The 23,365-nt window shown below is 45.1% G+C and overlaps 1 protein-coding gene across 1 annotated transcript in view; it reads right to left on the reverse strand.

Moving 5' to 3' along the window:
• LOC138765164 (epidermal growth factor receptor kinase substrate 8-like protein 3) overlaps window positions 1–23,365 on the reverse strand; it is a 97,469-nt gene that overhangs the window by 6,702 nt on the left and 67,402 nt on the right. The window contains exons 13-18 of the mRNA XM_069942016.1: window positions 21,763–21,911; window positions 17,819–17,942; window positions 10,783–10,823; window positions 6,025–6,109; window positions 4,467–4,577; window positions 2,246–2,364 (exon numbers count right to left, since the gene is read on the reverse strand). Coding sequence (XP_069798117.1) covers window positions 2,246–2,364; window positions 4,467–4,577; window positions 6,025–6,109; window positions 10,783–10,823; window positions 17,819–17,942; window positions 21,763–21,911 — 629 coding nt within the window. The remainder of the gene's footprint in view (window positions 1–2,245; window positions 2,365–4,466; window positions 4,578–6,024; window positions 6,110–10,782; window positions 10,824–17,818; window positions 17,943–21,762; window positions 21,912–23,365) is intronic.

A 23,365-nucleotide genomic window follows, 5' to 3' on the forward strand; every position in this document is an offset into this window, starting at 1 on the left:
TGACAAAGAGCACCAGAACCATGGCACCATCTTTGTGTCTCTTTCCACCGATGTTACCTGATCTGCTGTGTGGTTCAGCATTTTTTCATCTGCGGGTTTTACTTGATTTTCTTCACAGAGAGAGAGAGAGAGAGAGAGAGAGAGAGAGAGAGAGAGAGAAAGAGAGAGAGAGAGTGTGTGTGTTCTGGGGACAATAGTATGAGGAGAGTGTGAGGTGTTTGGCACAGCTGCTTTCCAGAAGAAGCAAGATGAAGGCACAAAAGAGCAAAAGGCTATGTCATTGGTTTAGATCAGTGGTGTTCAATTTTTTTCTTTCCACTCACATCCCATTTTAAGTATTCCCTATGGCATCGATGCTCTGTAAGGGATTACTTAAGGTGGGATGTGAGTGGGAAGGGAAGATTGAAAATCACTGCTCTAGACCCAATTGTTACTGAAGTATTTTGCTTGAGAAAAATTGTCATTGGCCCATTTCCTTTGGAGTACTGAAACCATGCACATAACGAGTCAATTATATACAATTAAAACAGTGATTTTCAACCTTTTTCTTTCCACTCACATACCATCTTAAGCAATACCTTTCTATCTAATCACAAACCACCTATGACATAGGGATTACTTAAGGTGGTTCCCACCTCACTGACAAAAGACAAAGGAGGAAAAACCCAACACCCAACCCCAACCAACCAATTTTCCCCTGCAATCACTGCAACCGTGTCTGCCTGTCCCGCATCGGACTTGTCAGCCACAAACGAGCCTGCAGCTGATGTGGACATTACCCCTCCATAAATCTTCGTCCGCAAAGCCAAGCCAAAGAGAAAGAAGACATGAATGGAAAGAAAAAGGTTGGTTTAGATGAAAGTGTGTGGCAGGAATAATTGGACCAGTTGGGTCAAATGCAACAAAGGGATATCTAGATGACAAAAATGGTTTTGAATTCATTGATGGGTAGCTTGCAGTTGTATAAATAACCACTAGCTGGCAGCAGTGCGGGCACATTATCACGCTTTGATCTGTGCCTTTGCAGGGCAGTAAAGGAAGTAGGAATGCACTGGATATCAGATACACATCCATCCACTCTCTCACGCTGTTCTTGGACTTTCCGTTGAACCCAGTGGTGGTCTGTGACCTGTTGGGTGTCATAGAAGAAATGAAGGAGACTTTTGACAGCAGGCTGTGCTGCAGGCAATCTACTTGTCACTGGCAGCCTGCACTGCTTCAAAGTAACTGGAAGTGGTGTGGTTGTAAAGGATTCATGTGGCCAGGGTGTTTGTTGTGTGCCATCATTGGGCACAGGGGTTGTCCAGCACAATCAAGTCCAGACATTCTCAACCGTCTTTTGGCTATGGCCTCCTTCAGATTTCAGGTTTATTGTCCGAGAACATACATGATATCACATACAACCCTGAGATCCTTTTTCCTGTGGGTGAATTCCTGAGAATTACCTCTCATTAGTAGTGCAAAAGATAACTGTACACAATGCACACATACAAAGAAAGAACTGTAAACACCCTATGAAGCAGTCAGTTTCTTCCGTACATCTCCTAACAACTACATTAAAAGAAAAACTTTTATGATTTCAGTCTGTGCCCCCCCCCCCCGCTTTAAATGTACAGTAACCACCCTGGGGTGGGGGGGGGGCACATGGCCCCTGTTGAGAATGGCTGATCTAACCCAATATATACCATTTGAGCAAAAGCATATTTTAATTTGAAATTCAGGGATACAGCGCAGTAACAGGCCCTTCTGGCCCATGAGCCTGTGCCACCCACGTACATCCATGTGACTAATTAACCTACTATCCAAGTTTGTCTTTGGGACAGAGCACCTGGAGGAAACCCATGCAGACATTGGCGGAATATAATTCAATGACTCGTCAAGAAATGCCAATGGGATGAACGCAAGTTGGCATCCAGAGGTTAAGGTTTTATTTGTCCTTAGGACAATATTCCTGTCTGGGGGAGAGAGTGAAGGGGTAGGATTCATCTCCCAAACCTTCCAAGATGCAAAATGATTCTTAAGTGCTCGACTAATGTTATGTCTCAGCCCAAAGGTTCAGAAACTCTCTCTGACGTCTCACATCAGTCACCATTCAACATTCAAAACTCTCGCTTCAAGCTTAGCCACTATTTCAAAATGGATGGCTACAAATGACACGACTTTGACAAAAGAAAGTGATATTATTCAACTATCCTAAAGCACAAGTGGCTGTGTGGAAAGTGAGTGCAACAAAATCTTTCCTTACTTGCTGGAGAAGCCTTTGTCCTGAAGCCATGCTGCCACCTCTGTAGGTTTGGAGAGCTTGGTCAGCAGAGGAGAGTGAGCCTTGGGGAAATATTGGTCTCCACAATCGATGCCATTGTACTGCAAGAAATTAGAAGCCACATTAAAAATCAGGACAGGCAACAATGCAAACATGGAGGAATTTGGTTGGATTGTTTTACTTTATACCTTTTTAAATTTAGACATCCAGCTCGGTTACAGGACCTTCTGGCCCATGAGTCCATGTCGCCAAAATACCCCAATTAACCTGCAACCTCTGTACGTTTTGAAGGGTGGGAGAAAACCAGAGCACCCAAGGGACAACCCTGCAGACACGGGGGAGAGCATACTAGCTCCTTAGAGATAGCGCTGGATTCGAACCTGGGTTGCTGGTACTGCAATAGTGCAGCGCTAACCATGCCTTGCACAGAAATTTGGGAGAGGACAGAAGCAGAGGAGTTGACTGCAAATGACCAGTGAACCAGCAGAATAGGAACTCCTTTGGAACGCAATGGTTGAATCTTGTGGAGATTTGTTCTTAGTCTTCTTATTTTCTAGGCTGCTGGCAAGCTAATTGAGAAGGGGACAGTGGGCCTTTCCAAAGGAAGTGAAAGTTGAGGGAATTCGGAATGGGGAACGAAAACGCAAGGATCAGGATTGGGGGGAGAAGCCAGGAGTAGGAGATGAAGGGATAGAATAGAAGGAACTGGCATCAGGAAAGAAGGTTTGGGACTGAGAGAGAGAGACCAGGATAGAGATCACAGACCGGAGTGGTATGAAGAGAGAAATCTGATTTGAGAATAAAATTAAGAGTGACCAGGACTACTTTTCGTGATGGATGGAAGAGCTATAATTCAAGTTGCTGATCAGGTACCTATGAACCCAATTTTGAACAGTTCAAAAATATGGTTAGTGTAGGGGTTGGCCCAATGCTATTGCAGCGCCAGTGAATTGGTTTCAAATCTGATCCTGTCTGTAAGGAGTTTGTACCTTTTCATCGTGACCTATGTAGGTTTTTACCAGGTGCTCAAGTTTCTTCTTGTAATGCGCGTTGAAAGAACCAAAGACTTGTTGATCCAAACCAAGGCTTTTATTAACTAAAAGACTGGAGCATATTACAAGTCCAGAATGACCTGGTCTGGCTAGGAGCAATCCTTTAGACCTGCCAGTAGGTGTGGCTACGCTCTCAGCCAATCACAGTCATCCTACACTACCATCTGCACATATACACATTGGTGATAGAATCGGTACTATCAGAATACACGGGGTTAGTAGGTTAATTGGGTAAAACAGGTTTCATTTGTTGGAAGGGAGTTCTACTGTGCAAGTTTGTTAAAATTAAAGATTTTTAAAAAGTCTCTTTCTGGGGATGTCCTGTGCTCCCATGCAAAAGGGCAGGTTAATCTCAAGGTAGCAGGAAAAGAACCATGTTGAGAGTGGTGTAAAAGATACCCCTCAACACCCTACCATCCTGTGACCAACAATAGGTTATGATTTGCTGTTAAAATTGGGATTTAGGCCTAGAACACAGTGGTACTATTGGGAAGAACATGCCATACACAGAGAGTCGTGACTTCAGCAAAGTAATGGCTTGTAAATGGTTCATGTTGAGGGTGAGGCAACACTGTGCAAGTATGGCCTGCACACATCCTGTTCAGACACTGGCAAAGACCAACACCTTCACTTTATCACTGGAATGACTGGGAGAACACCCACCACACCCCCCCTCCACTGAGAAGGAGAAGCCTGGGAGGTGACCCTCCAGGGAAGGTGACACAACAGTGGACCAGCACGAGGGGCTCAGTGGCTGAAGGACCCCAGACTGGCTGCGGGATATTGGTGACTTGCAGTCAAAGGACATACACAGGCCACAGGCTGCCAGAGACTGGCTCATGAGAACCAGGTAGTGGAGCCGGGACTTGAGAGGGTGTTGAGGGCAAGAAGGGCTCCTGAAGGGGCCTCAGACACTGAAGGCTTCCTGATCATGTCGGAGGGAGTTTGGGTTGCTGATGGATGGAACAGGAGTCTGTGCAGCCGCAAAGGCTGCGGGAGCGCTGGAGGCAAATCCACGGGCCCTCAATGTCTCTGAAGGGACTTTTTTGGCTATTCTTTCTCCCATTATGGCAGACAAAACATAGCATATCATGTATAATACATTTTTACTGTAATTAGAAAATGAATCTTTGAGTGGAGGGTTTTCCTACCAAAGAAACAGCTTCATCCTGATCCATGAACTGCAGGATGTTGTGGGGAACATGACCAATAGAACCATTCCTGTCCTTTACTTTACACCACTGCTTCGAAGTCTCCAGCACCTGAGAAAACAGGGAGTACGGTGAGGGTAAACCAAATTGAGCAGTTCTCGATGCCCTTGAGGAATTCAACAAGTTTAAGCTAGCCAAGACATGTATGATGAAGACCTGGTGGCTCTGACAGAATGAAAAACTCCATACTCACTTAAGAGCTCAGATGAAACAAGGTTTGAACAGTTTCCACCAGCCACTTCAAGTTTGGAGTTTTCCATACCTTGATAAAGGGCTCAAGCCTGATACGTCGGTTATGTCTTTTTACCTTCACTATACAATGAACACTGTTTGACCTGCTGAATTTCCCCAGCAATTTGCATTTTTAACTTTGACCACAGTGTCTACAGATTTTTGTGTTTCACTCCAAGTTTGATACCATTTCAGTGCTGAAGGAGGAAAGCTCCTACCATGAGAGAAGAAAGTCGTGCAACTCCTGGGCAGATGCAATGTACCTACAGGACATTTTCTCCAACTGGTCCATGGGAGGGTTAAGCTCCCTTCTTCATTCTACTTATCGATATGTTCCATTCCATTCTTCCTCATATGCGTATCCAACCTCCCTCTAAAATCAGGGAATTGCTTCTTAAGGTTAGAGTTAAGGCAATAGTGGGTTTAATCCATCTCACTGCAACTGACCTGAAATATTAACTTAAAAAAGCAGAAATTGTTTAGCTCAGTGGACACTAAACCTCTTCACATGTTGGGTATTAGCCTGGTGAATGATGGAAGTTGGAAAATTATTTGCTATGATCCACAAAAACATTGTTAAAATTGCTATTCTCAACCACAAGCATTGCATGCTGTGAAATGTAGTTCGACAAGGAATACATATAACAACACAAAAATGAATGAGGTACTGCATAGATGTCCTCGTTCCATCATTCGTTCTTGGGCGATAACCTTGCTGGTGAAGCCATCTTCCCTCCCAGGAGTTCCCTGAACAGGATGGCAATTCTTGGTTCTGTAAAATAATTGACTGAGCAATAAAGAGGGCAGGGAATAGTTCCATTATGTCAAACTCTGCAAATTAAACTTTCCCTTTCTTACTCCAGCATGCTCATCTAAATAATTTTCACACTAACTGGATTTGTTTTATGTTTATTTAATTTTAAAATTCCCTCAGTTTTGAACTCTGCCTCAAGTTGAAACAGTTTCTCTCCATTGGCAAATGCTGGAACTCTGACATAAACTGAAAATGCTAGAAATACTCAGCAGGCCAGGCAGCATCTGTGGGGGAAGGAAAAGAGATAATGATTTGGATTGATGACCTTTCTTCATCGACCTCTCAAACCCCTTTGGAGATTAAAAAAAAATATCCCTGGTTAGTCTGCTTCTTCTGGTGGTCCCTCCTGGATTTTCCCTTCATCCTTGCAAGGTTTGTTGCATCGGTCTGTTTATTTCTATACCCGGGTGGTTAATTTTAACACTGGAAGCGAGCAAAGTAGACTATACCTACCTCTAAAACATCTCCTGCTGTCACCGTGAGCTCCTGCAAATTCCTTTTCTTGAAATCATACTTTATCTTGGCAAATTTCTGTGACCTGGCAGGACAAGCAGAGATAAGTTTCCACATTTCTGTCTTTCTTCAACAAAGAAGGAAGAAGCTAATCGACCCATTCTGTCCATCTCAACCCACAGTTCAGTCCCATTCATCCATAATTTTCCTTGTAACCTATCCCCAATCTAATTATCATCCACTTACACTAGGAGCAATTCACAATGGAGAATTAACCTACCAACCTGCACACCTTTGAGATGTTGACTTGAATTGTCATGTACACTAATTTATGATGAAAAGCTTACAGGCATCTTGCCAAACATTGCCATTTTACATCCACAGAAAGCAATAACACAATTAATCCTGACATTAGACATCAACCTACAGGTAATCCTATTTAACGTTAAAATCAAAAATAACAGGAGCACGCTGGTGGGCTTTCCACCGTGACTCTTGCTCCAGTCACCATCCCATAACTGTCCTGACTCTGGTCTGGTCCCCTCTCTCCCTTTTGCGAGAGGAGACTGGATCATGGTGGGGGAGAGAGGGAGGAAATCATGCAGTAATGGCAAAACCCAAGGTCGGGACTGAACCCAATCACCTAAACTAAGTGGCAACAGCTCTAATGGCTGTACCACCATGCTGCCCTCAGCGATCCAACCCGGTCTTGTGCATGGCCTATTCCAAAAACTCTCCTTCAGCTCGCAGACCAGAGTTAAAACTGGCAGACAGCAGACAGGTTAACAGTAAAAACCTGAGAAGATACCTACCGAGGCGATTCATTGCAGTTCAAATTAACATCATGCTTCTCAGCTCCCACCATGTTCTTTTTCCAATTATCTTTCTTCTGTGCCCTTTGTTATTGACCTTCCAGTCTATTGAAATAGTTTCTAATAATGTTCTCGTGTTTATTCTCGTAATTTGCTTTGTGGATGTGACAGCAGTGATTACAGAGATTAACTATTCACAACTTAACTCTTGTCCTTGGGGCATGAATTTGAATACTTCCATGGAAGTTGGAGAATGCATATTTGAGTTATTTAAAAGGTTGATCAGGCCTTCTCTGTAGTTTTGAAGGATGAGAAGGAATCTCACTGAAAATTGCAAAATGTTTCATGGTTTGATATGCAGGGTGTGTCCACTGGCTGTGGAGTCGAGAACAACTTCTGCTTTTTTAAGTTAATATTTAAGGTCAATGAAATTTCATGAGAGATTTTCAGTTTCCTCTGTTTTTAGTTTTTATTTCAGATTTCTGCCATCTACTGTCTTTTAATCTCAGGGGAAGTTCTTTGGCTTGGCTTCGCGGACGAAGATTTATGGAGGGGGTAAAAAGTCCACGTCAGCTGCAGGCTCGTTTGTGGCTGACCAGTCCGATGCGGGACAGGCAGACACGATTGCAGCGGTTGCAAGGGAAAATTGGTTGGTTGGGGTTGGGTGTTGGGTTTTTCCTCCTTTGCCTTTTGTCAGTGAGGTGGGCTCTGCGGTCTTCTTCAAAGGAGGCTGCTGCCCGCCAAACTGTGAGGCGCCAAGATGCACGGTTTGAGGTGTTATCAGCCCACTGGCGGTGGTCAATGTGGCAGGCACCAAGAGATTTCTTTAGGCAGTCCTTGTACCTTTTCTTTGGTGCACCTCTGTCACGGTGGCCAGTGGAGAGCTCGCCATATAATACGATCTTGGGAAGGCGATGGTCCTCCATTCTGGAGACGTGACCCATCCAGCGCAGCTGGATCTTCAGCAGCGTGGACTCGATGCTGTCGACCTCTGCCATCTCGAGTACCTCGACGTTAGGGGTGTGAGCGCTCCAATGGATGTTGAGGATGGAGCGGAGACAACGCTGGTGGAAGCGTTCTAGGAGCCGTAGGTGGTGCCGGTAGAGGACCCATGATTCGGAGCCGAACAGGAGTGTGGGTATGACAACGGCTCTGTATACGCTTATCTTTGTGAGGTTTTTCAGTTGGTTGTTTTTCCAGATAAAAACACAGAATTGCTGGAGGAACTCAGCCGAAAAAAAGCAGTGCCTCAAAAAAAAGCACAGATACGGCCAAGAAATGGTTGTGTAGCACACAATTTCAACATTTCTTGAATAATTATTTAAAATCTATCAAAGTTCAGCTTAGTTTTTAATTCTATCCTTCAATTTCCTCTTAAGCTTCACTGTTTTGAAGTGAATAATTTAATTATTCTCCAACTCGGCATTTTATGAAGTCTTCTCCCTCATCCCATGTCAAATTTTGTCATCTTTATCTCTGAAGCTTTGAGCCATTCAATGCACTGACAAAAGCTATGTGTAAGGTCTTGGGAATCAAAGTGGACTCAATTGTCTCCCATTGGTCTTCCCCCTTTTCTTCTCTCTCCACCTTTCAATGGTCTCCCCCTGTTATCCAGAAATTTATCCAACAGGTTGGACAGGAACTTGCCCCAAACAAAGGATAATCTTTGAGTGTGCTCCTGGAGGGTCATTTGACCAGGCAAGTTGGAATTCACCTCACCTGCCAATCAAGGCCTAGCCCACCCACAGGTAAGCACACCCCTCACCACTGGCTCCCTTAATCACTTGACCTATTTTGGGCATACCTGAGCCAGGCCCTCCAGCCGGCTGCTGTATAAGCTCCAACTCATGGAGCACCTAGCTCTCTTTTCCCAGAGGATTGAACCCTAGCACTCATCAAGATGGCAAGTTATGGACGATGCTGGAAAGACCATTGTTAAAGGGTGGGAAGCTATAGTTGGTCTATGCCCATGTAATTTATTCTCATCTTCTGTAGTGCCATCCTTGTTGGTTATCTAGGAGAGGTGGGTACTGTTTTATAGTGACTTTCTCTTTCTTTGGCTTGGCTTCGCGGACGAAGATTTATGGAGGGGGTAAAAAGTCCACGTCAGCTGCAGGCTCGTTTGTGGCTGACCAGTCCGATGCGGGACAGGCAGACACGATTGCAGCGGTTGCAAGGGAAAATTGGTTGGTTGGGGTTGGGTGTTGGGTTTTTCCTCCTTTGCCTTTTGTCAGTGAGGTGGGCTCTGCGGTCTTCTTCAAAGGAGGCTGCTGCCCGCCAAACTGTGAGGCGCCAAGATGCACGGTTTGAGGCGTTATCAGCCCACTGGCGGTGGTCAATGTGGCAGGCACCAAGAGATTTCTTTAGGCAGTCCTTGTACCTTTTCTTTGGTGCACCTCTGTCACGGTGGCCAGTGGAGAGCTCGCCATATAATACGATCTTGGGAAGGCGATGGTCCTCCATTCTGGAGACGTGACCCATCCAGCGCAGCTGGATCTTCAGCAGCGTCGACTCGATGCTGTCGACCTCTGCCATCTCGAGTACCTCGACGTTAGGGGTGTGAGCGCTCCAATGGATGTTGAGGATGGAGCGGAGACAACGCTGGTGGAAGCGTTCTAGGAGCCGTAGGTGGTGCCGGTAGAGGACCCATGATTCGGAGCCGAACAGGAGTGTGGGTATGACAACGGCTCTGTATACGCTTATCTTTGTGAGGTTTTTCAGTTGGTTGTTTTTCCAGACTCTTTTGTGAAGTCTTCCAAAGGCGCTATTTGCCTTGGCGAGTCTGTTGTCTATCTCATTGTCGATCCTTGCATCTGATGAAATGGTGCAGCCGAGATAGGTAAACTGGTTGACCGTTTTGAGTTTTGTGTGCCCGATGGAGATGTGGGGGGGCTGGTAGTCATGGTGGGGAGCTGGCTGATGGAGGACCTCAGTTTTCTTCAGGCTGACTTCCAGGCCAAACATTTTGGCAGTTTCCGCAAAGCAGGACGTCAAGCGCTGAAGAGCTGGCTCTGAATGGGCAACTAAAGCGGCATCATCTGCAAAGAGTAGTTCACGGACAAGTTTCTCTTGTGTCTTGGTGTGAGCTTGCAGGCGCCTCAGATTGAAGAGACTGCCATCCGTGCGGTACCGGATGTAAACAGCGTCTTCATTGTTGGGGTCTTTCATGGCTTGGTTCAGCATCATGCTGAAGAAGATTGAAAAGAGGGTTGGTGCGAGAACACAGCCTTGCTTCACGCCATTGTTAATGGCCCGATACGGGCAGGAGCAAGGGGGAGACGGCGGCCCCGGCCTCGGTCGAATGAGGCAGGCGGAGGCCCCGGTCCGGACAGGGAGTGGGAGGCGGCGGCCCCAGTCCAGGCACAGGGAGAGCAGCAGCGGCCCCGGCCCCGGTCCGGGCGAAGGGTAGACGGCGGCGGCCCCGATACGGGCAGGAGCAAGGGGGAGAGTGACTTTCTATATTGTTACAGATTATAGCGTACATCACTTGTTTACTTGTGACTACCTGCGTGTGAACTGTGTCTGATGAGCATGTGTGTGCACATGCACGGAGCCTGTTGCCACTTCCCCCATGCATTAATAAAGATTATTGTTTGCCACTAAGCAATGCCCAGTACTTGTCACTTCTTGACCCCTCCAAACTTGTTCTCACCATCACACACCTCTCCCACCTCCTGTACAATTCCTTTAATCTCTTGGCCCTTCCCCATCTTCCTTCCCCATTCATATACCTAATATCACCCCCTTTTATTTAAACTTTACTTTCAATGAACGGTCCTGACCTGAAATGTTGACTGACCATTTCTACCCATGGATGCTGCCCGACCCATTGTGTTCGTCCAGCAGTTTAAGGTTTGCTCGAGATCCCAACATTTGCAGGTTCTGTCTTTCTCTATTACAATGCATTGTTCCCTTCATTTGTAAGCACTCTGTGATGTTCACTTACCTTTCAAGTGGTTCCCTCTCTTGCCACGACCTACCTCCCATCTGTAAACAAAGGGCAGGGCAGAATTTCTTGTAATATAGACAATAAGTAGTAATATTTAAATATTTATGACAACAAAAATTTATGATTGGATAAATAATAATAAACGCACCACACAATAATATTTTGCTCTGCCAAAGATCCCTGGAAAGCGCAAAGAGTTGTGAACACAGCTCAGGCTGCTGGACAAACACCCGATCCCTCCATTGACTCCGTCCGCACTCCCTGCTGCCAACATAGTAAAGGAGCCATCCCACCTCAGTCACTTCTCGTGTGTCTGTTGGGCAGAGGATATGCTGGTTCGAAAACGCACACCTCCAGACACAGGATCGTTTCTTTCCTGTCCTTATCAGTCCCTAAAAGGAACCTCTCATGACTAAAAGATGATTTCAGGATTTCAGAAATCCTACCTCATCAGGCCCTGCACTGCTTTAACTGATCTTCTCTCTGTAATACTACCCTCTATTTGTCCACAACCTTTTGTACTTAAATATGGCTTGATTTGCCTGGATAGCATGCAAGGTAATTTTTTTTTAAACACTATCCCGGTCCACATAATAATGGACATTCAATTCAATTCAATATCCACCTTGAACTCCACTTCTGAAATTTACTTCTGTTGAGTTCAAAGGGTTCAGATCTCAGATTTATTGTCAGAGAACATACATGACATCACATATAATCCTAAGCTTCTTTTTTCTGCAGGAGAAGTAGAATCACCACTTATTGGTTCTCAGTCTACATGTGAATTAACATAGAAGTGTAAACAAACTGACTGTTGGTTTTCTTTTCTCTCTGTATTGCACAAAGTGCGCAAGTCAGAGTCCTTAAATGAGTCCCTGATTGAGTTTGTTGTTGAGGAGTCTGATAGTGGAGTGTCCATAGACGCATCTCCACTGCTTCCGCAGCCCCTGCAGCCGCACAGACTCGAATCCAAATAATTGGTAACCCGAACTCCAGATCTGACGCTCCAGCTCCCTCGCAGCCTGGTTCCTCCCTGGCGCCCCTCCACCCACTTCGAGCCAGTCTCCAGCAATCTGATGCGAGTCTCCCGACAGCAGTCTCCAGCAGCCCACAGCTTCCAATGGGTTCCTCGCCTCGAGTCGCCAGCAGTCCACTGCATGCCCTGAGACGCAGAACCTCACTGGTTCAACGCTGTGGTCACCATCCCCACAGGCCGCCTCCTCTGCTTCTCCCTCTCAGACGTTGCGTGATCTTCACATCCTCTAGGTGCCCTCATGGTGCCATCTTGGGCACAGACCCCGCGTCACAGGATTCAAACGAAAACAGCCGTCGACTCCCTCATCGGGCCAATGTAAACATAATCAATGGTTCAGGCTGAGCCCTTCATCAAGGTATCTCCCTTATTCAAACCGTGCCTTTGCAGCTCTGTCTGCTTGGAGAATGCTTTCTGGACTGCAGAGCGAGACAAAATCTCCATGAAACCTGTGACTCTGACCCAGTTGTGAGGGTAGCTGCCTTGAGGTTCTTTCCCTCATCTGAATTTGGAGGCAGATCACCAAGATATTGGTGAGAGGCTGTGAATCCGTGGAATTCTCCATCCCTGAGGGCAGTGGCTACAGTTGAGGTTGACGAGTGGAATCCGGGGCGGGGGGGGGGGGGGGGGCGAAATCAAACAGGAAAGCATTACTAAAGCAGCAGATAAGCTGATCTTGTGGAAAGATAGAGCAGATTCAAGGATAGAGCAGATTCAAGGGGCCATGCATTTTTTACCCCCTCATCTGTTTTTCACGATTTAATCAAAGAAAGAAATTATGTTAATGGAAATTATTGCAGTGGCTCATACAATAAACCAATCTGCCACAAGAGGGCAGCTTACCACTAAGGTTTGAGAATGTTCACATTTTGATATTCGCACACTTCTAACACACATTTCTCTGGTATATTGCAAAGTCTGCATTCTCAGTGCTCAATAGTTATTAAAAACGCCAGCAGATTTGCATTTTCAATAGGAGGCTTATTCCCACTCACTCTGATTGAGCAGAACAATGGGACCTTCACAGTATTTAGATGCTAAAGTAAAGGTCACATCGGCTAAATGGCACACACAGAGGCCTGTGGTCAAGATGTTGGTGCCTGTGCTCGACAGTGGCCACGAGGGGTTGCAGACTCCAGGGACCGGCGCAAGGGGCCAGAAATGGGGAGTCCACCCCCCCCGCCCCATTGAGAAGGTGAAGCAGAGTAGGGCGCTGACCAGCGAGAGGCTTGGCGGCTGAGTCGACTTGCGAGGCGGGGGGAACTCGCATGGGCTGTGGGCTACTGGACACTGGCTTGTGGGAACCAAGTGGCGGATCCGGAATTCGAGAGAGTGCTGTGGGAAAGAGGGGCTCCCAAAAGTCCTTGGGCTCAGAAAGCTTCCTGATCGAGTCGGAGGTTTGGATCTGGAGCTCGGGGGGATGATGGATCGAACAGGAGTCTGTGCAGCTGCAGAAGCTGTGTGAGCACTGGAGGATGCGTAGTGGCTCCGCAATTGACTCTCAGTGACTCTGAAGGGACTCCCTTTTGCTTCTCTTTTCTCTCTCTGGAAGGGGCTCTGGGCAACACTAATGGTGACTCTTTGCCTGATGATAATGTGACAGGTTCTGTTCTGTATTATTACATGACAAGAAAGGAATCTTGAATCTCCCACTCGTGCCCCTTTTCTGAAAATTATCACTAATAGAATATATTGGCTGAGTATAATTGACCTTCCTTGGTATTATTTGATATACCATTTCATCGGATGCAAGGATCGACAATGAGATAGACAACAGACTCGCCAAGGCAAATAGCGCCTTTGGAAGACTACACAAAAGAGTCTGGAAAAACAACCAACTGAAAAACCTCACAAAGATAAGCGTATACAGAGCCGTTGTCATACCCACACTCCTGTTCGGCTCCGAATCATGGGTCCTCTACCGGCATCACCTACAGCTCCTAGAATGCTTCCACCAGCGTTGTCTCCGCTCCATCCTCAACATTCATTGGAGCGACTTCATCCCTAACATCGAAGTCCTCGAGATGGCAGAGGTCGACAGCATCGAATCCACGCTGCTGAAGATCCAACTGCGCTGGGTAGGTCACGTCTCCAGAATGGAGGACCATCGCCTTCCCAAGATCGTGTTACATGGCGAGCTCTCCACTGGCCACCGTGACAGAGGTGCACCAAAGAAGAGGTACAAGGACTGCCTAAAGAAATCTCTTCGTGCCTGCCCCATTTAACACCGCCAGTGGGCTGATCTCGCCTCAAACCGTGCATCTTGGCGCCTCACAGTTCAGCGGGCAGCAACCTCCTTTGAAGAAGACCACAGAGCCCACCTCACTGACAAAAGACAAAGGAGGAAAAACCCAACACCCAGCCCCAACCCACCAATTTTCCCCTGCAGCCGCTGCAACCGTGTCTGCCTGTCCCGCATCGGACTTGTCAGCCACAAACGAGCTTGCAGCTGACGTGGACATTACCCCTCCATAAATCTTCGTCCGCGAAGCCAAGCCAAAGAAGAATTTTATATTTAGACATTTATTTAATTTTTTATTGATTTAATTTTTCATGGCTGCACAAAATTAAGGACATGTGCAAAAAAAAGTGCCATAGAACAGTGCAGCAGAGAAAGAAGCCCTTTGGCCTAGGATGTCAATTGTGGTGCCAATACGCATCCTCCAGCACATGGTCCTTATCCTTCCTTTCCCTGCCCATTCACACCTCTTAAAACGTGGCCACTGGATCCGCTTCTTCCACTCCCCCTAACAACGTGTTCCAGGCACCTACCACCCTCTGTGTTTAAAAAAAAAAGACTTGTAAATCTCCTTTAAACTTGCCCCCTCTCACCTTAAACCTATGTCCTCCAGTATTCCAGAGAAAAAAGACCCGACTTTCTACGCTCTTCATCAAATCCATGCAGAAAATGGCGGTGCTGACAGAGCCACTGTAACGCTACCGCTGATGCAGACCCGCGGGCAGTGAGGAGCGGAGGTACAGCGCTCCCGTGGGGTCCAACCCCCCAGTCAATTGCTGTCAGCTCCGCACAGCCTTTGAACAGCCCATTAAAGGAGCCAATGGTAGTTTTATTTAAAATCCCATGACCGGCAGCAGCCACGAGGGGCTGCAGACTCCATGGGAGTGGAGGACTGGAGCAGGCACCAAAAAACAGGGAGATCATCCCCCCGTCTGACGAGGAGAAGTAGAGGAGATAACCAACGGGACGGTGACCATGGCAGTGGACCAGTGAAGCTGGCTGCTGACAACTTGAGGCGAGGAGCCCACAGAGGCTATGGGTGTATGGGAGATTCGTGCCAGCTGTGGACTGTTGAAGACGCTCGAAAATGACTGAAGGGGTACCAGGTATCGGAACTGGGATACGGTGGGGGGGGGGGGGGGGGGGGAGGTCCCGAAGGTGCTGAAGGGTTCCTGACCGAGCCAGAGGTTTGGATCTGGAGCTCGAGCTGCCAATGGTTTGGACTGGACTCTGCGAGGCTGCGGAAGCGAATCTACGGACACTCGATGACTCTGAGGGGATTCTCTTTGGCTTCTCTTTCCCTGAGAGGCGCTTCAGGCAATTTCTGCCGATGGTGAATCTGTCCGCCTTACAGCAGGCAAAAGCAGCTTCATGTACTATAACACTGTTTTATTACAAGACAATAAATTGAATCTTGAAAATCAAATTATTTGAAGGAATCAATTATACGAATACTATATGCTTTACCTCATTGTTTTGAGATGTCTACTATGTTACATCTGTGAGAAAAAAAGAAATAAAAATTGAGCTGTGACCTGCTCAATTGTCTGCTCTGTGGTAGAGAGTTTATCTGGTGACTGAGTTGTCACTGACGTGTTTACTAATGATAGAAATATTTTATTATTGATCCATTGAAACTGAAGTGAACTCAACATCTAACAATATTTATTGATAAAAATGGAATTCTGCTGGGCCTACTGTATTTTTATTCCTCTTCCTTTTTGGTATTTTTCAATTGTGGTCTCTCTCTCTCTCTCTCTCTCTCTCACTCTCTCTCTCCAGCTTTAAATCAGCTGATAATTACTCCTTAATTGATAATCAATCCAGGTGCTGCCTCTGTGGAGTTTGTATGTTCCAGGTGACCAGGTGGGTTTCTTTTCTTAAATTTTTTTAAATTAAAAAATATTTAGACATACAGCATGGTAGCAGGCTCTTTCGGCCCAAGAGTCTGTGCCTCCTGATTGACTTACAACCCCTGGTACATTTTGAAGGGTGGGACGAAACTGGAGAACCTGGGGAACCCCAACACAGGCAAGTGGGACAAGTGTGGGTGGGACATTTTAGTTAGATCTCCTCACTATACGACTGATTCTTTCCCAAAGCTAGATTAATTGAGCACTGTAAATCACCCTTAATATAAAACAAAAAAAATCAAATGAAAATTGAATAGAATGCAAGAAGAAATAAGTTTTTAATTTTAAATTTTTTACATTTTTAAATTTAGACAATTTAAAAAAAAAATAGACATACAGCCCTTTTGGTCCAAGATCCCAGGCCACCCAATTAAGCCCAACTCACCTACAAACCCAACACATTTTTTTACCATTGAGAGGACACCCACGTAGACATGGGGAGGACATACAAACTCCTTACAGACAGGGCCAGATTCAAACCCCAGTTGCTGGTGCAATAACAGTTTTGCACTACCCGCTACTCTAATTGTTCTACCCTGAAGTTACAGGGAAATAAGGGGGAGAGGAATTGAATTTATGGGAATGCTCTGCTGGGTGATAGCATGGACATGGTGGGCTAAATAGCCTTATTCTGTGTTACCTCTCTGGCTCTGAAAATACTACGTGCTGTTTGTGGGTCCCTGTGTCTTAGAGAGGTACAGCACAGAAACTAGCCTCTTGGCTCACATTTACGCCAAAAATAAGCTCTGATTTACACCAATCCTACCCAAAACCATTTATTCATCTCATATGCCCATCAACTCCTATCCAGGGTCATTTAAAGGACATTTAGACAGGTATGTGGATAGGGAAAGTTTAGAGGGATATGGGACGATTGCAGGTAAATGGAACCAGTTTGGGTCAACAACCTGGTTGAAGTAGAAAAGAGCCTGTTTCTTTCCTGTATAACTGTGACTTCTTTCCTTGCTGTGATGTCTTCAGCAACTTGCTCGATCTGGTTTGTTGTCCAAGCAATGGTTATTCTAATCAGCAGTAAGTTCTACTCAATACTTTGATAAAGTAATTTTGTTTTGTCCCAGTTCTTTGAGATATGTTGGGTGAAAGATAAATATTGGGTAGGAAATGTATCCATATTTCTATGTAGAACAACACAAAAACAGGCTCCTTCGTCCCTTTTCTTCTGTGCCTAACCATTTTTCTGCCTAGTCCCACAGATCTGCACCCAGTCCATAGCCCTCAATATCTCTCCCATCCACATATCAGTCCAAATACTTCTTAAATTCTACAATTGAGCCTGCATTCATCACTTTAGCTGGCAGCTCGTTCCACACTCTCACCACTCTCTGTGTGAGGAAGTTTCCCCTAATGTTCCACCTTAAGTTTTTCCTTTTCATCCTTAATCCATGTCGTCTGGTTCCCTCAGTGGAAAAAGCCTACCAATATCTACTCTGTCTATTCCCCCCAATTTTAAATTCCTCTATTAAATTCCTCTATCAAACCTCCCCTCACTTTATGCTCCAGGGAATAAAGTCCTAACCTGTGTAGCCTTGCCCTGTAACCCAGTTCATGAAATCCGGGCAACATCCTAGTAAATCTTCTCTGCCCTCACAAAACGACTACCCAGCCCAATGAGTCACTGTCACGAAAATGCCAATATGGAGACTATATGGCCAAGTTTCTAAAATTGGCATTCAACCCACAATCTTTTGACTTGGAGGCTCTTTGGTGACCTCAGAAACAAGTCTGAGCAAACTGCACCAAAGTTCAACAGGTAACAGGATCTTTACCCTTGACTCCGCAGCACAAGAGAACAAAGGAGAGCTGGTGGACACCTTGAACAGCAGGTACCTTTTTTGCTGGAAGCTGTTGTTCATTACTTGGATGTTGTTGCAAAGGCTTTTGAGGTAGATCCCAAGTGTCCAAAAATGTAGGACTGTTTTCTTCCAAACTTTCACCATTTGGCCACTCTGATCTGTATTTAAAACAAAGGAATGAGTTGGAAATACTCAGTATCTATGGGGCAAGAATCAAAACTGAGAGTAGGGTTTAACAATTTTTTTAAAATCAATATGCCATTACCTTAAATATCTGTTCCAAAGCTCCCTGCAACCATCTAATATACTCGTATAAAGGTCGATACCATGTAAAAGTCAAACCCCACCCAATTTTTGGCCCTGCCCACTGAATCTCCCAAGACCCTGATCGCAGACTCTTGCCTAGGCACTGGCTGCCTGCCCACCGAATCTCCTGATGACTCGACTGTGGACTCTCGCCTAGGCACTGCCCGCCCGCCCATCAAATCTCCTGACACCCCAACCGCGGACTCTCACCTAGCCACTGGCCACCCGCACACCGAATCTCCCGACGCCCTGATCGCGAACTCTCGCCTAAGCACCGGCCACCTGATCACCTGATCTCCTGATGACTCGACTGTGGGAACTCACCTCACCCCTGACCTTCTGCCTTCCAGAGCTCCCGATACTTGACTTTTACACAAGTATATATGGCAATTTTCAGTCATAAAATCAAAGCATGGTTTAGCTTAGGCCCTGTTATATAGTCAGGATAATGTGAACTATTTTTTAACTGCATAAGAATACACCCTTCTCACTGTAGTATCTGTAGTGCACCACTGTGGGTGTATATATATGTATATGTGAGTGTGTGTGAACAGTTTCCTGAAATGGTGGAAGACATCAGTAAGTAAAATCTGTTCTGTTATTTGAATCTCTAAGTATTTAAGTAGCCTCCCAAGTAACACAGAGACATAACATGGTGCCAATGGTATAAGAGAATGAGAATAAAGCCATACAATTGTTGTAAGTCACTGAAATACAAAGGGGAAGAAGAGAAAAAACATTACTGAAAAAAAATGGCTGGAGCAACAGCAGTTCACCCAGTGATGGACGGGGAGGCCGAAGACATTGTTGAATCGTTTAAAAAGTTTCAGCAGAAGTGAAATTTATCATTCAAAAGCTATTTTAAAAATGCAACAGTAGAGGAGAAGGTCAGTTATCTACTTCTCTGGACAGGGGAGTGAGGCCTTATTTAATAGCTGGGAGCTACAGAGGTGGAGAAAAAGGCTCCAGAGCAGATATTTGCAAAGTTTGCTTCTCACCTTGAACCCAGATCTAATCATAGAATTAAATGGTATAAATTTCAAGGTTTAATGAGACTGTTGATAACTTACTCCCTGGACTCAAAATTATTGCGGCAAAATGCAGATTTAAGGATATAGAGAAAAGATCAGTTGATCTTTCACTAATATGGGGGAGAGCCCATCCCGAAGTGCAGAAATCTCTTATAAGGAATGTTAACTTGAAGCTGGCCAATGCTATAGACACAGCCAGAGCCTTCAAAGCCATGAGGATGCAAATGAAATCCCTATCTATGCAGACACACTCACAGTAAAGAGAAGGATGGGTTTTTTAATCACTACATCATTCCCATAGTACCCCAAAGGTCATGGGTTAATTGAAAGACGTGCAAACTGTGGAACCCACACTAGTTAAGTGTTGCGAAACAAAAGAAGACCCATCCCTAACTCTTCTATCATTGAAAGTGACATGAAGTCCCCGGCAGAACTTCTAAATGGCAGGAGATATAAAATGCACCCTCCAGAAGACCAGGAGGAAACCAGAAGAAGACTGGTTGACACACAAGAAGGACGCCAGCGTTATAACAAACATTCCCAGAACTCTTCAGAGGGCAGCACATGCATATTCAAAAGCGATGTTGAAAACATGGAGCCCAGCAAAGGTCATCAGAGAAGCGGAGAACACCAAGATCATACATTGTTGAGATAGACTCTGGCGATCAGCTGAAGAGGAACAGAATTCACCTGTGATGAAGCGGAAAGCTTTAAAACCAGCAAAGCCTGCAACACCAATATCAAGTGAGGTATCAAGTGAAGAGGCCACAACCACTAATACTGAAACATCAACACAGCAGCTGTCAGGTGAAGCACAACAAACTACATCACCTCCACGTGGACCAGCAACACAGAGCACAACGGTCGCAGCCAAATCCACAAGATGGCGAAGCAACATACAGCCACCAGTCCGTTATCAATAAGAACTACTTAAAAATAGTTGTGTAAATAAACTAATGTACAAGTTCAGTTACTTAAGTTGCACTTGAAAGAAAGTGATAAAGAACCCTAAATCTTTCTTTATCTTGAGAAAGAGGGATGTTATATAGTCAGGATAGTGTGAACTATTTTGTAACCACGTAAGAATACACCTTTCTCACTGTAGTAACTGTAGTGGACTACTGTGTGGCATATGTATATTGTGTGTGTGTGTGTGTGTGTGTGTGTGTGTGTGTGAGAGAGAGAACAGTTTCCTGAGATGGTGGAAGGCATCTGTAAATAAAGTCTCCTTTCTTATTTGAATCTTGTGTCTCTAAGTTATTTAAGAAACCTCCCAAGTAACACAGAGACATAACAGGCCCTTCAGCCCAACTTGTCCATGCTGGCCAAATTCTCCACCTGAGCTCATCCCATTTGTATGCTTTTGACCCACATCCCTCCAAACCAGCCATCCATCTTCACCCTTTTTTTCAGCTATGGACTCCCTCCCCCCCCCCCTTAGGTTTATGCTCATAGTTTATGGGCCCCCTTCCCTGTGAAGCAGTCAAGTTTTGGTTTCTTCCATCCTTCTCTCCGACTGACTGCATAATTTTTTTTTTTAAATATTTATGTTACATGAAATGAAAAGAAAACAAGGCTTTTACTTTAATGTGCTGTTGCCCCCGGGCGATGGGGGAGGCCACTGAGAATGGCTGAACTAAACATTTTCTATCCATGTACCTGTCTCTTAAATGTAATCATTGTACCTCCCTCAACAGCTTCCTGGGGCAACTCATTCCACACAGCCACCACCCTCTGTGTGAATAAGTTATCCTCAGGTCCTCTTTAACTCCATTTCCTCTTACCTTAAGCCCGTGCCCTTTGGTTGGGTCTGTTTAAAACGTATAGCATGGTAACAGTCTCTTCTAGCCAGCGAACGCCCCGCGTTGCCCAAATACCCCAGTTAACCCACAAATCCTGTACGTTTTGTAGGGTGGAAGGAAAGCTGAGCACCTGGAGGAAACCCAGACAGACACGGGGAGAAGATACAAACTCCTTATTGACAGTGCCGGATTCGAACTCTGTTTCCGGCACTATAATAACGTTGCACCAAGTTCTGTGCCAACCATGTTGGCCTTGGACTCCCCAACCATGCCAAAAAGATTGTGAGCATTCACCTTATCTATGCTCCTCAAGATTTTATATACCTCAATAAGGTCACCCCTCAGCCTCCTGACCCCAGGGTAAAATAAAATCCAACTCATCTAGTATCTGCTTATACCTTAATCCCTTCCAGTCCTGTTAATGTGAATCTTTTTTGCAATTTTTCCAGCCTCTTAAAAAATGAGTTAAAGTTTGGACTGACTATAGTCACAATACTGAGGTGTTCATGATGAAAATATTGGTTTATAAAATTAAATTATTATTTTTTGTAAAATTTAAACATATAGCACAGTAATAGGTCCTTCCGGCCCACCAGCCTGTGCTGCTCAATTACACTCAATTGACCCACAACTCCCATATGCTTTTGAAGAGTGAGAGGAAACTGGAGCACCCGAAGGAAACTCACTCGGACACCGGGGAACATACAAGCTCATTACAGTCAGCGCCGGATGAATTCCTCTGTCAACTTCTCCAGCTATCTCAAATTCTCTTCCTCTTATAATGCTATTTTGTTTTGATTGATAATTCTAGGCCTTAAGCCACTGTAAGTCTGACAAACCTTGGAATTTTCCATGCATCTCCCAAAGATTTCCAGATCTGTTCTTCTTTTGGAGTTGTGACTGAAGCCAAAAATGTTATTGCATCTGGGATCAGGAAAGGGACAATCACATCCTTTGCCAAATCTTTCCTTGGGATGTTTTCTAGGATCTGAGGAGAGAGAAAAAAAAAACAGGAGGACCTTTGATACTCAAAGTCTTCACATGACATTGGCTTCTCTGGCTTCCATTAAACCTCTCCCTCTTTCTTCTTCCCCTGTCACCTTTCCCACAGCTTTTTGCCTCTTGTCTCCTTCCATGGAGCCAAAATTAATTCTCAACTCTCCTCTTATCATATCCAATTGGCACCTCTTGTTGGCTTGACTCCTCCCCCAACCAGCTTTGTCTTTATTCTGACGCCTTCCTGTACTCTGCTTATCCCTTGAAGAAGAGCTCAGGCCTGAAGCGTCAGTGGATGCTGCAAGACCGGCTGAGTTCCTCCAGCATTTGTGTGTGTGTTTTTTTCACACGAGGAGGAGCCATTTTTTTTCCTAACTCCATTAACTTTGTGAAGGATTTAGATAATTCATTGTGATTCATCAATTATACACCACCACTAATAGAGATGATGGGGTTAAGGCAGCTGAATATTCGGGGAAAGTGGGTTAAATATTTAAAGCAGGGTGATATCTTGGACAAGACAAGAAGTGTAGGGCACTGAGATGACCTTTGCACTGGTCTAGTAAACAGAGCAATGACAATGGACAAATGGGTTTGTTCGGAGTCACTTATGAAGGCCACCTACTGTATGTCGGTGTCTCCTCCAGCAATGCCCCATTTTTTAAAATTCCAAACTAATTGGTGATGAAATCAAAGGCCTCTGAGATTTTCAGATGTCTCAAGGGAGAAAATACAGAACTAAGTTGAATTTACCTCGTGTCTTTTATGCTGTACCATAACAACTCAAATCTAGTGGAGCACTTTATAGAACTGTTGTAATATAGAAAGTACAGCAGGTAAATCATTTCCAGCAAGATAGAGCGGCACAGTGAGCACAACGCTGTTACAATGCCACCAATTGGGATGGATGGGGGGTTCGAATCAGGCACTATCTGTAGGAAGTTTGTATGTTCTCCCTGTGTTGGCGTGGGTTTTCCTCTCCCACCTTTCAAATCATACTGGGGGTTGTAGGTCATTTGGGTGTAATTGGACAGCATGGATTTGTGAACCGAATGGACATAGCGTGCTGTATGTCTAAATTTTTAAAAGTCATTAATATGACTGCCATCTGATTAACAATTGAGCTGTTGCTTGGGGGATAAATATTATTAAGTGGATTTGAAGGAATTTCCCTGCTCTCCTTTGTGCTACAAGACTTTTTTTTAACAACACTGAGGAAAATGTGACTTTGGTTTCTCTTCTCCTTCTAGATAAGGCGCCTGCGTTGAAAATAAAACAAAACTGCAGACAATGGAAATCAGAAATAGAACCAGAAACCAGTGTAAATACTCAGCATGTCAGGCAGTATCTGTGGATGGAGAAACAGTTCATGTTTCAGGTCTGGGATCTTTCATCAGAACAATGGTTCTCAACTAGTGGGTCATGGCGCACTGGTGGCCCACAACG

This window comes from Narcine bancroftii, chromosome 5 (genome assembly GCF_036971445.1).
Source record: "Narcine bancroftii isolate sNarBan1 chromosome 5, sNarBan1.hap1, whole genome shotgun sequence".
NCBI lineage: Eukaryota > Metazoa > Chordata > Chondrichthyes > Torpediniformes > Narcinidae > Narcine > Narcine bancroftii.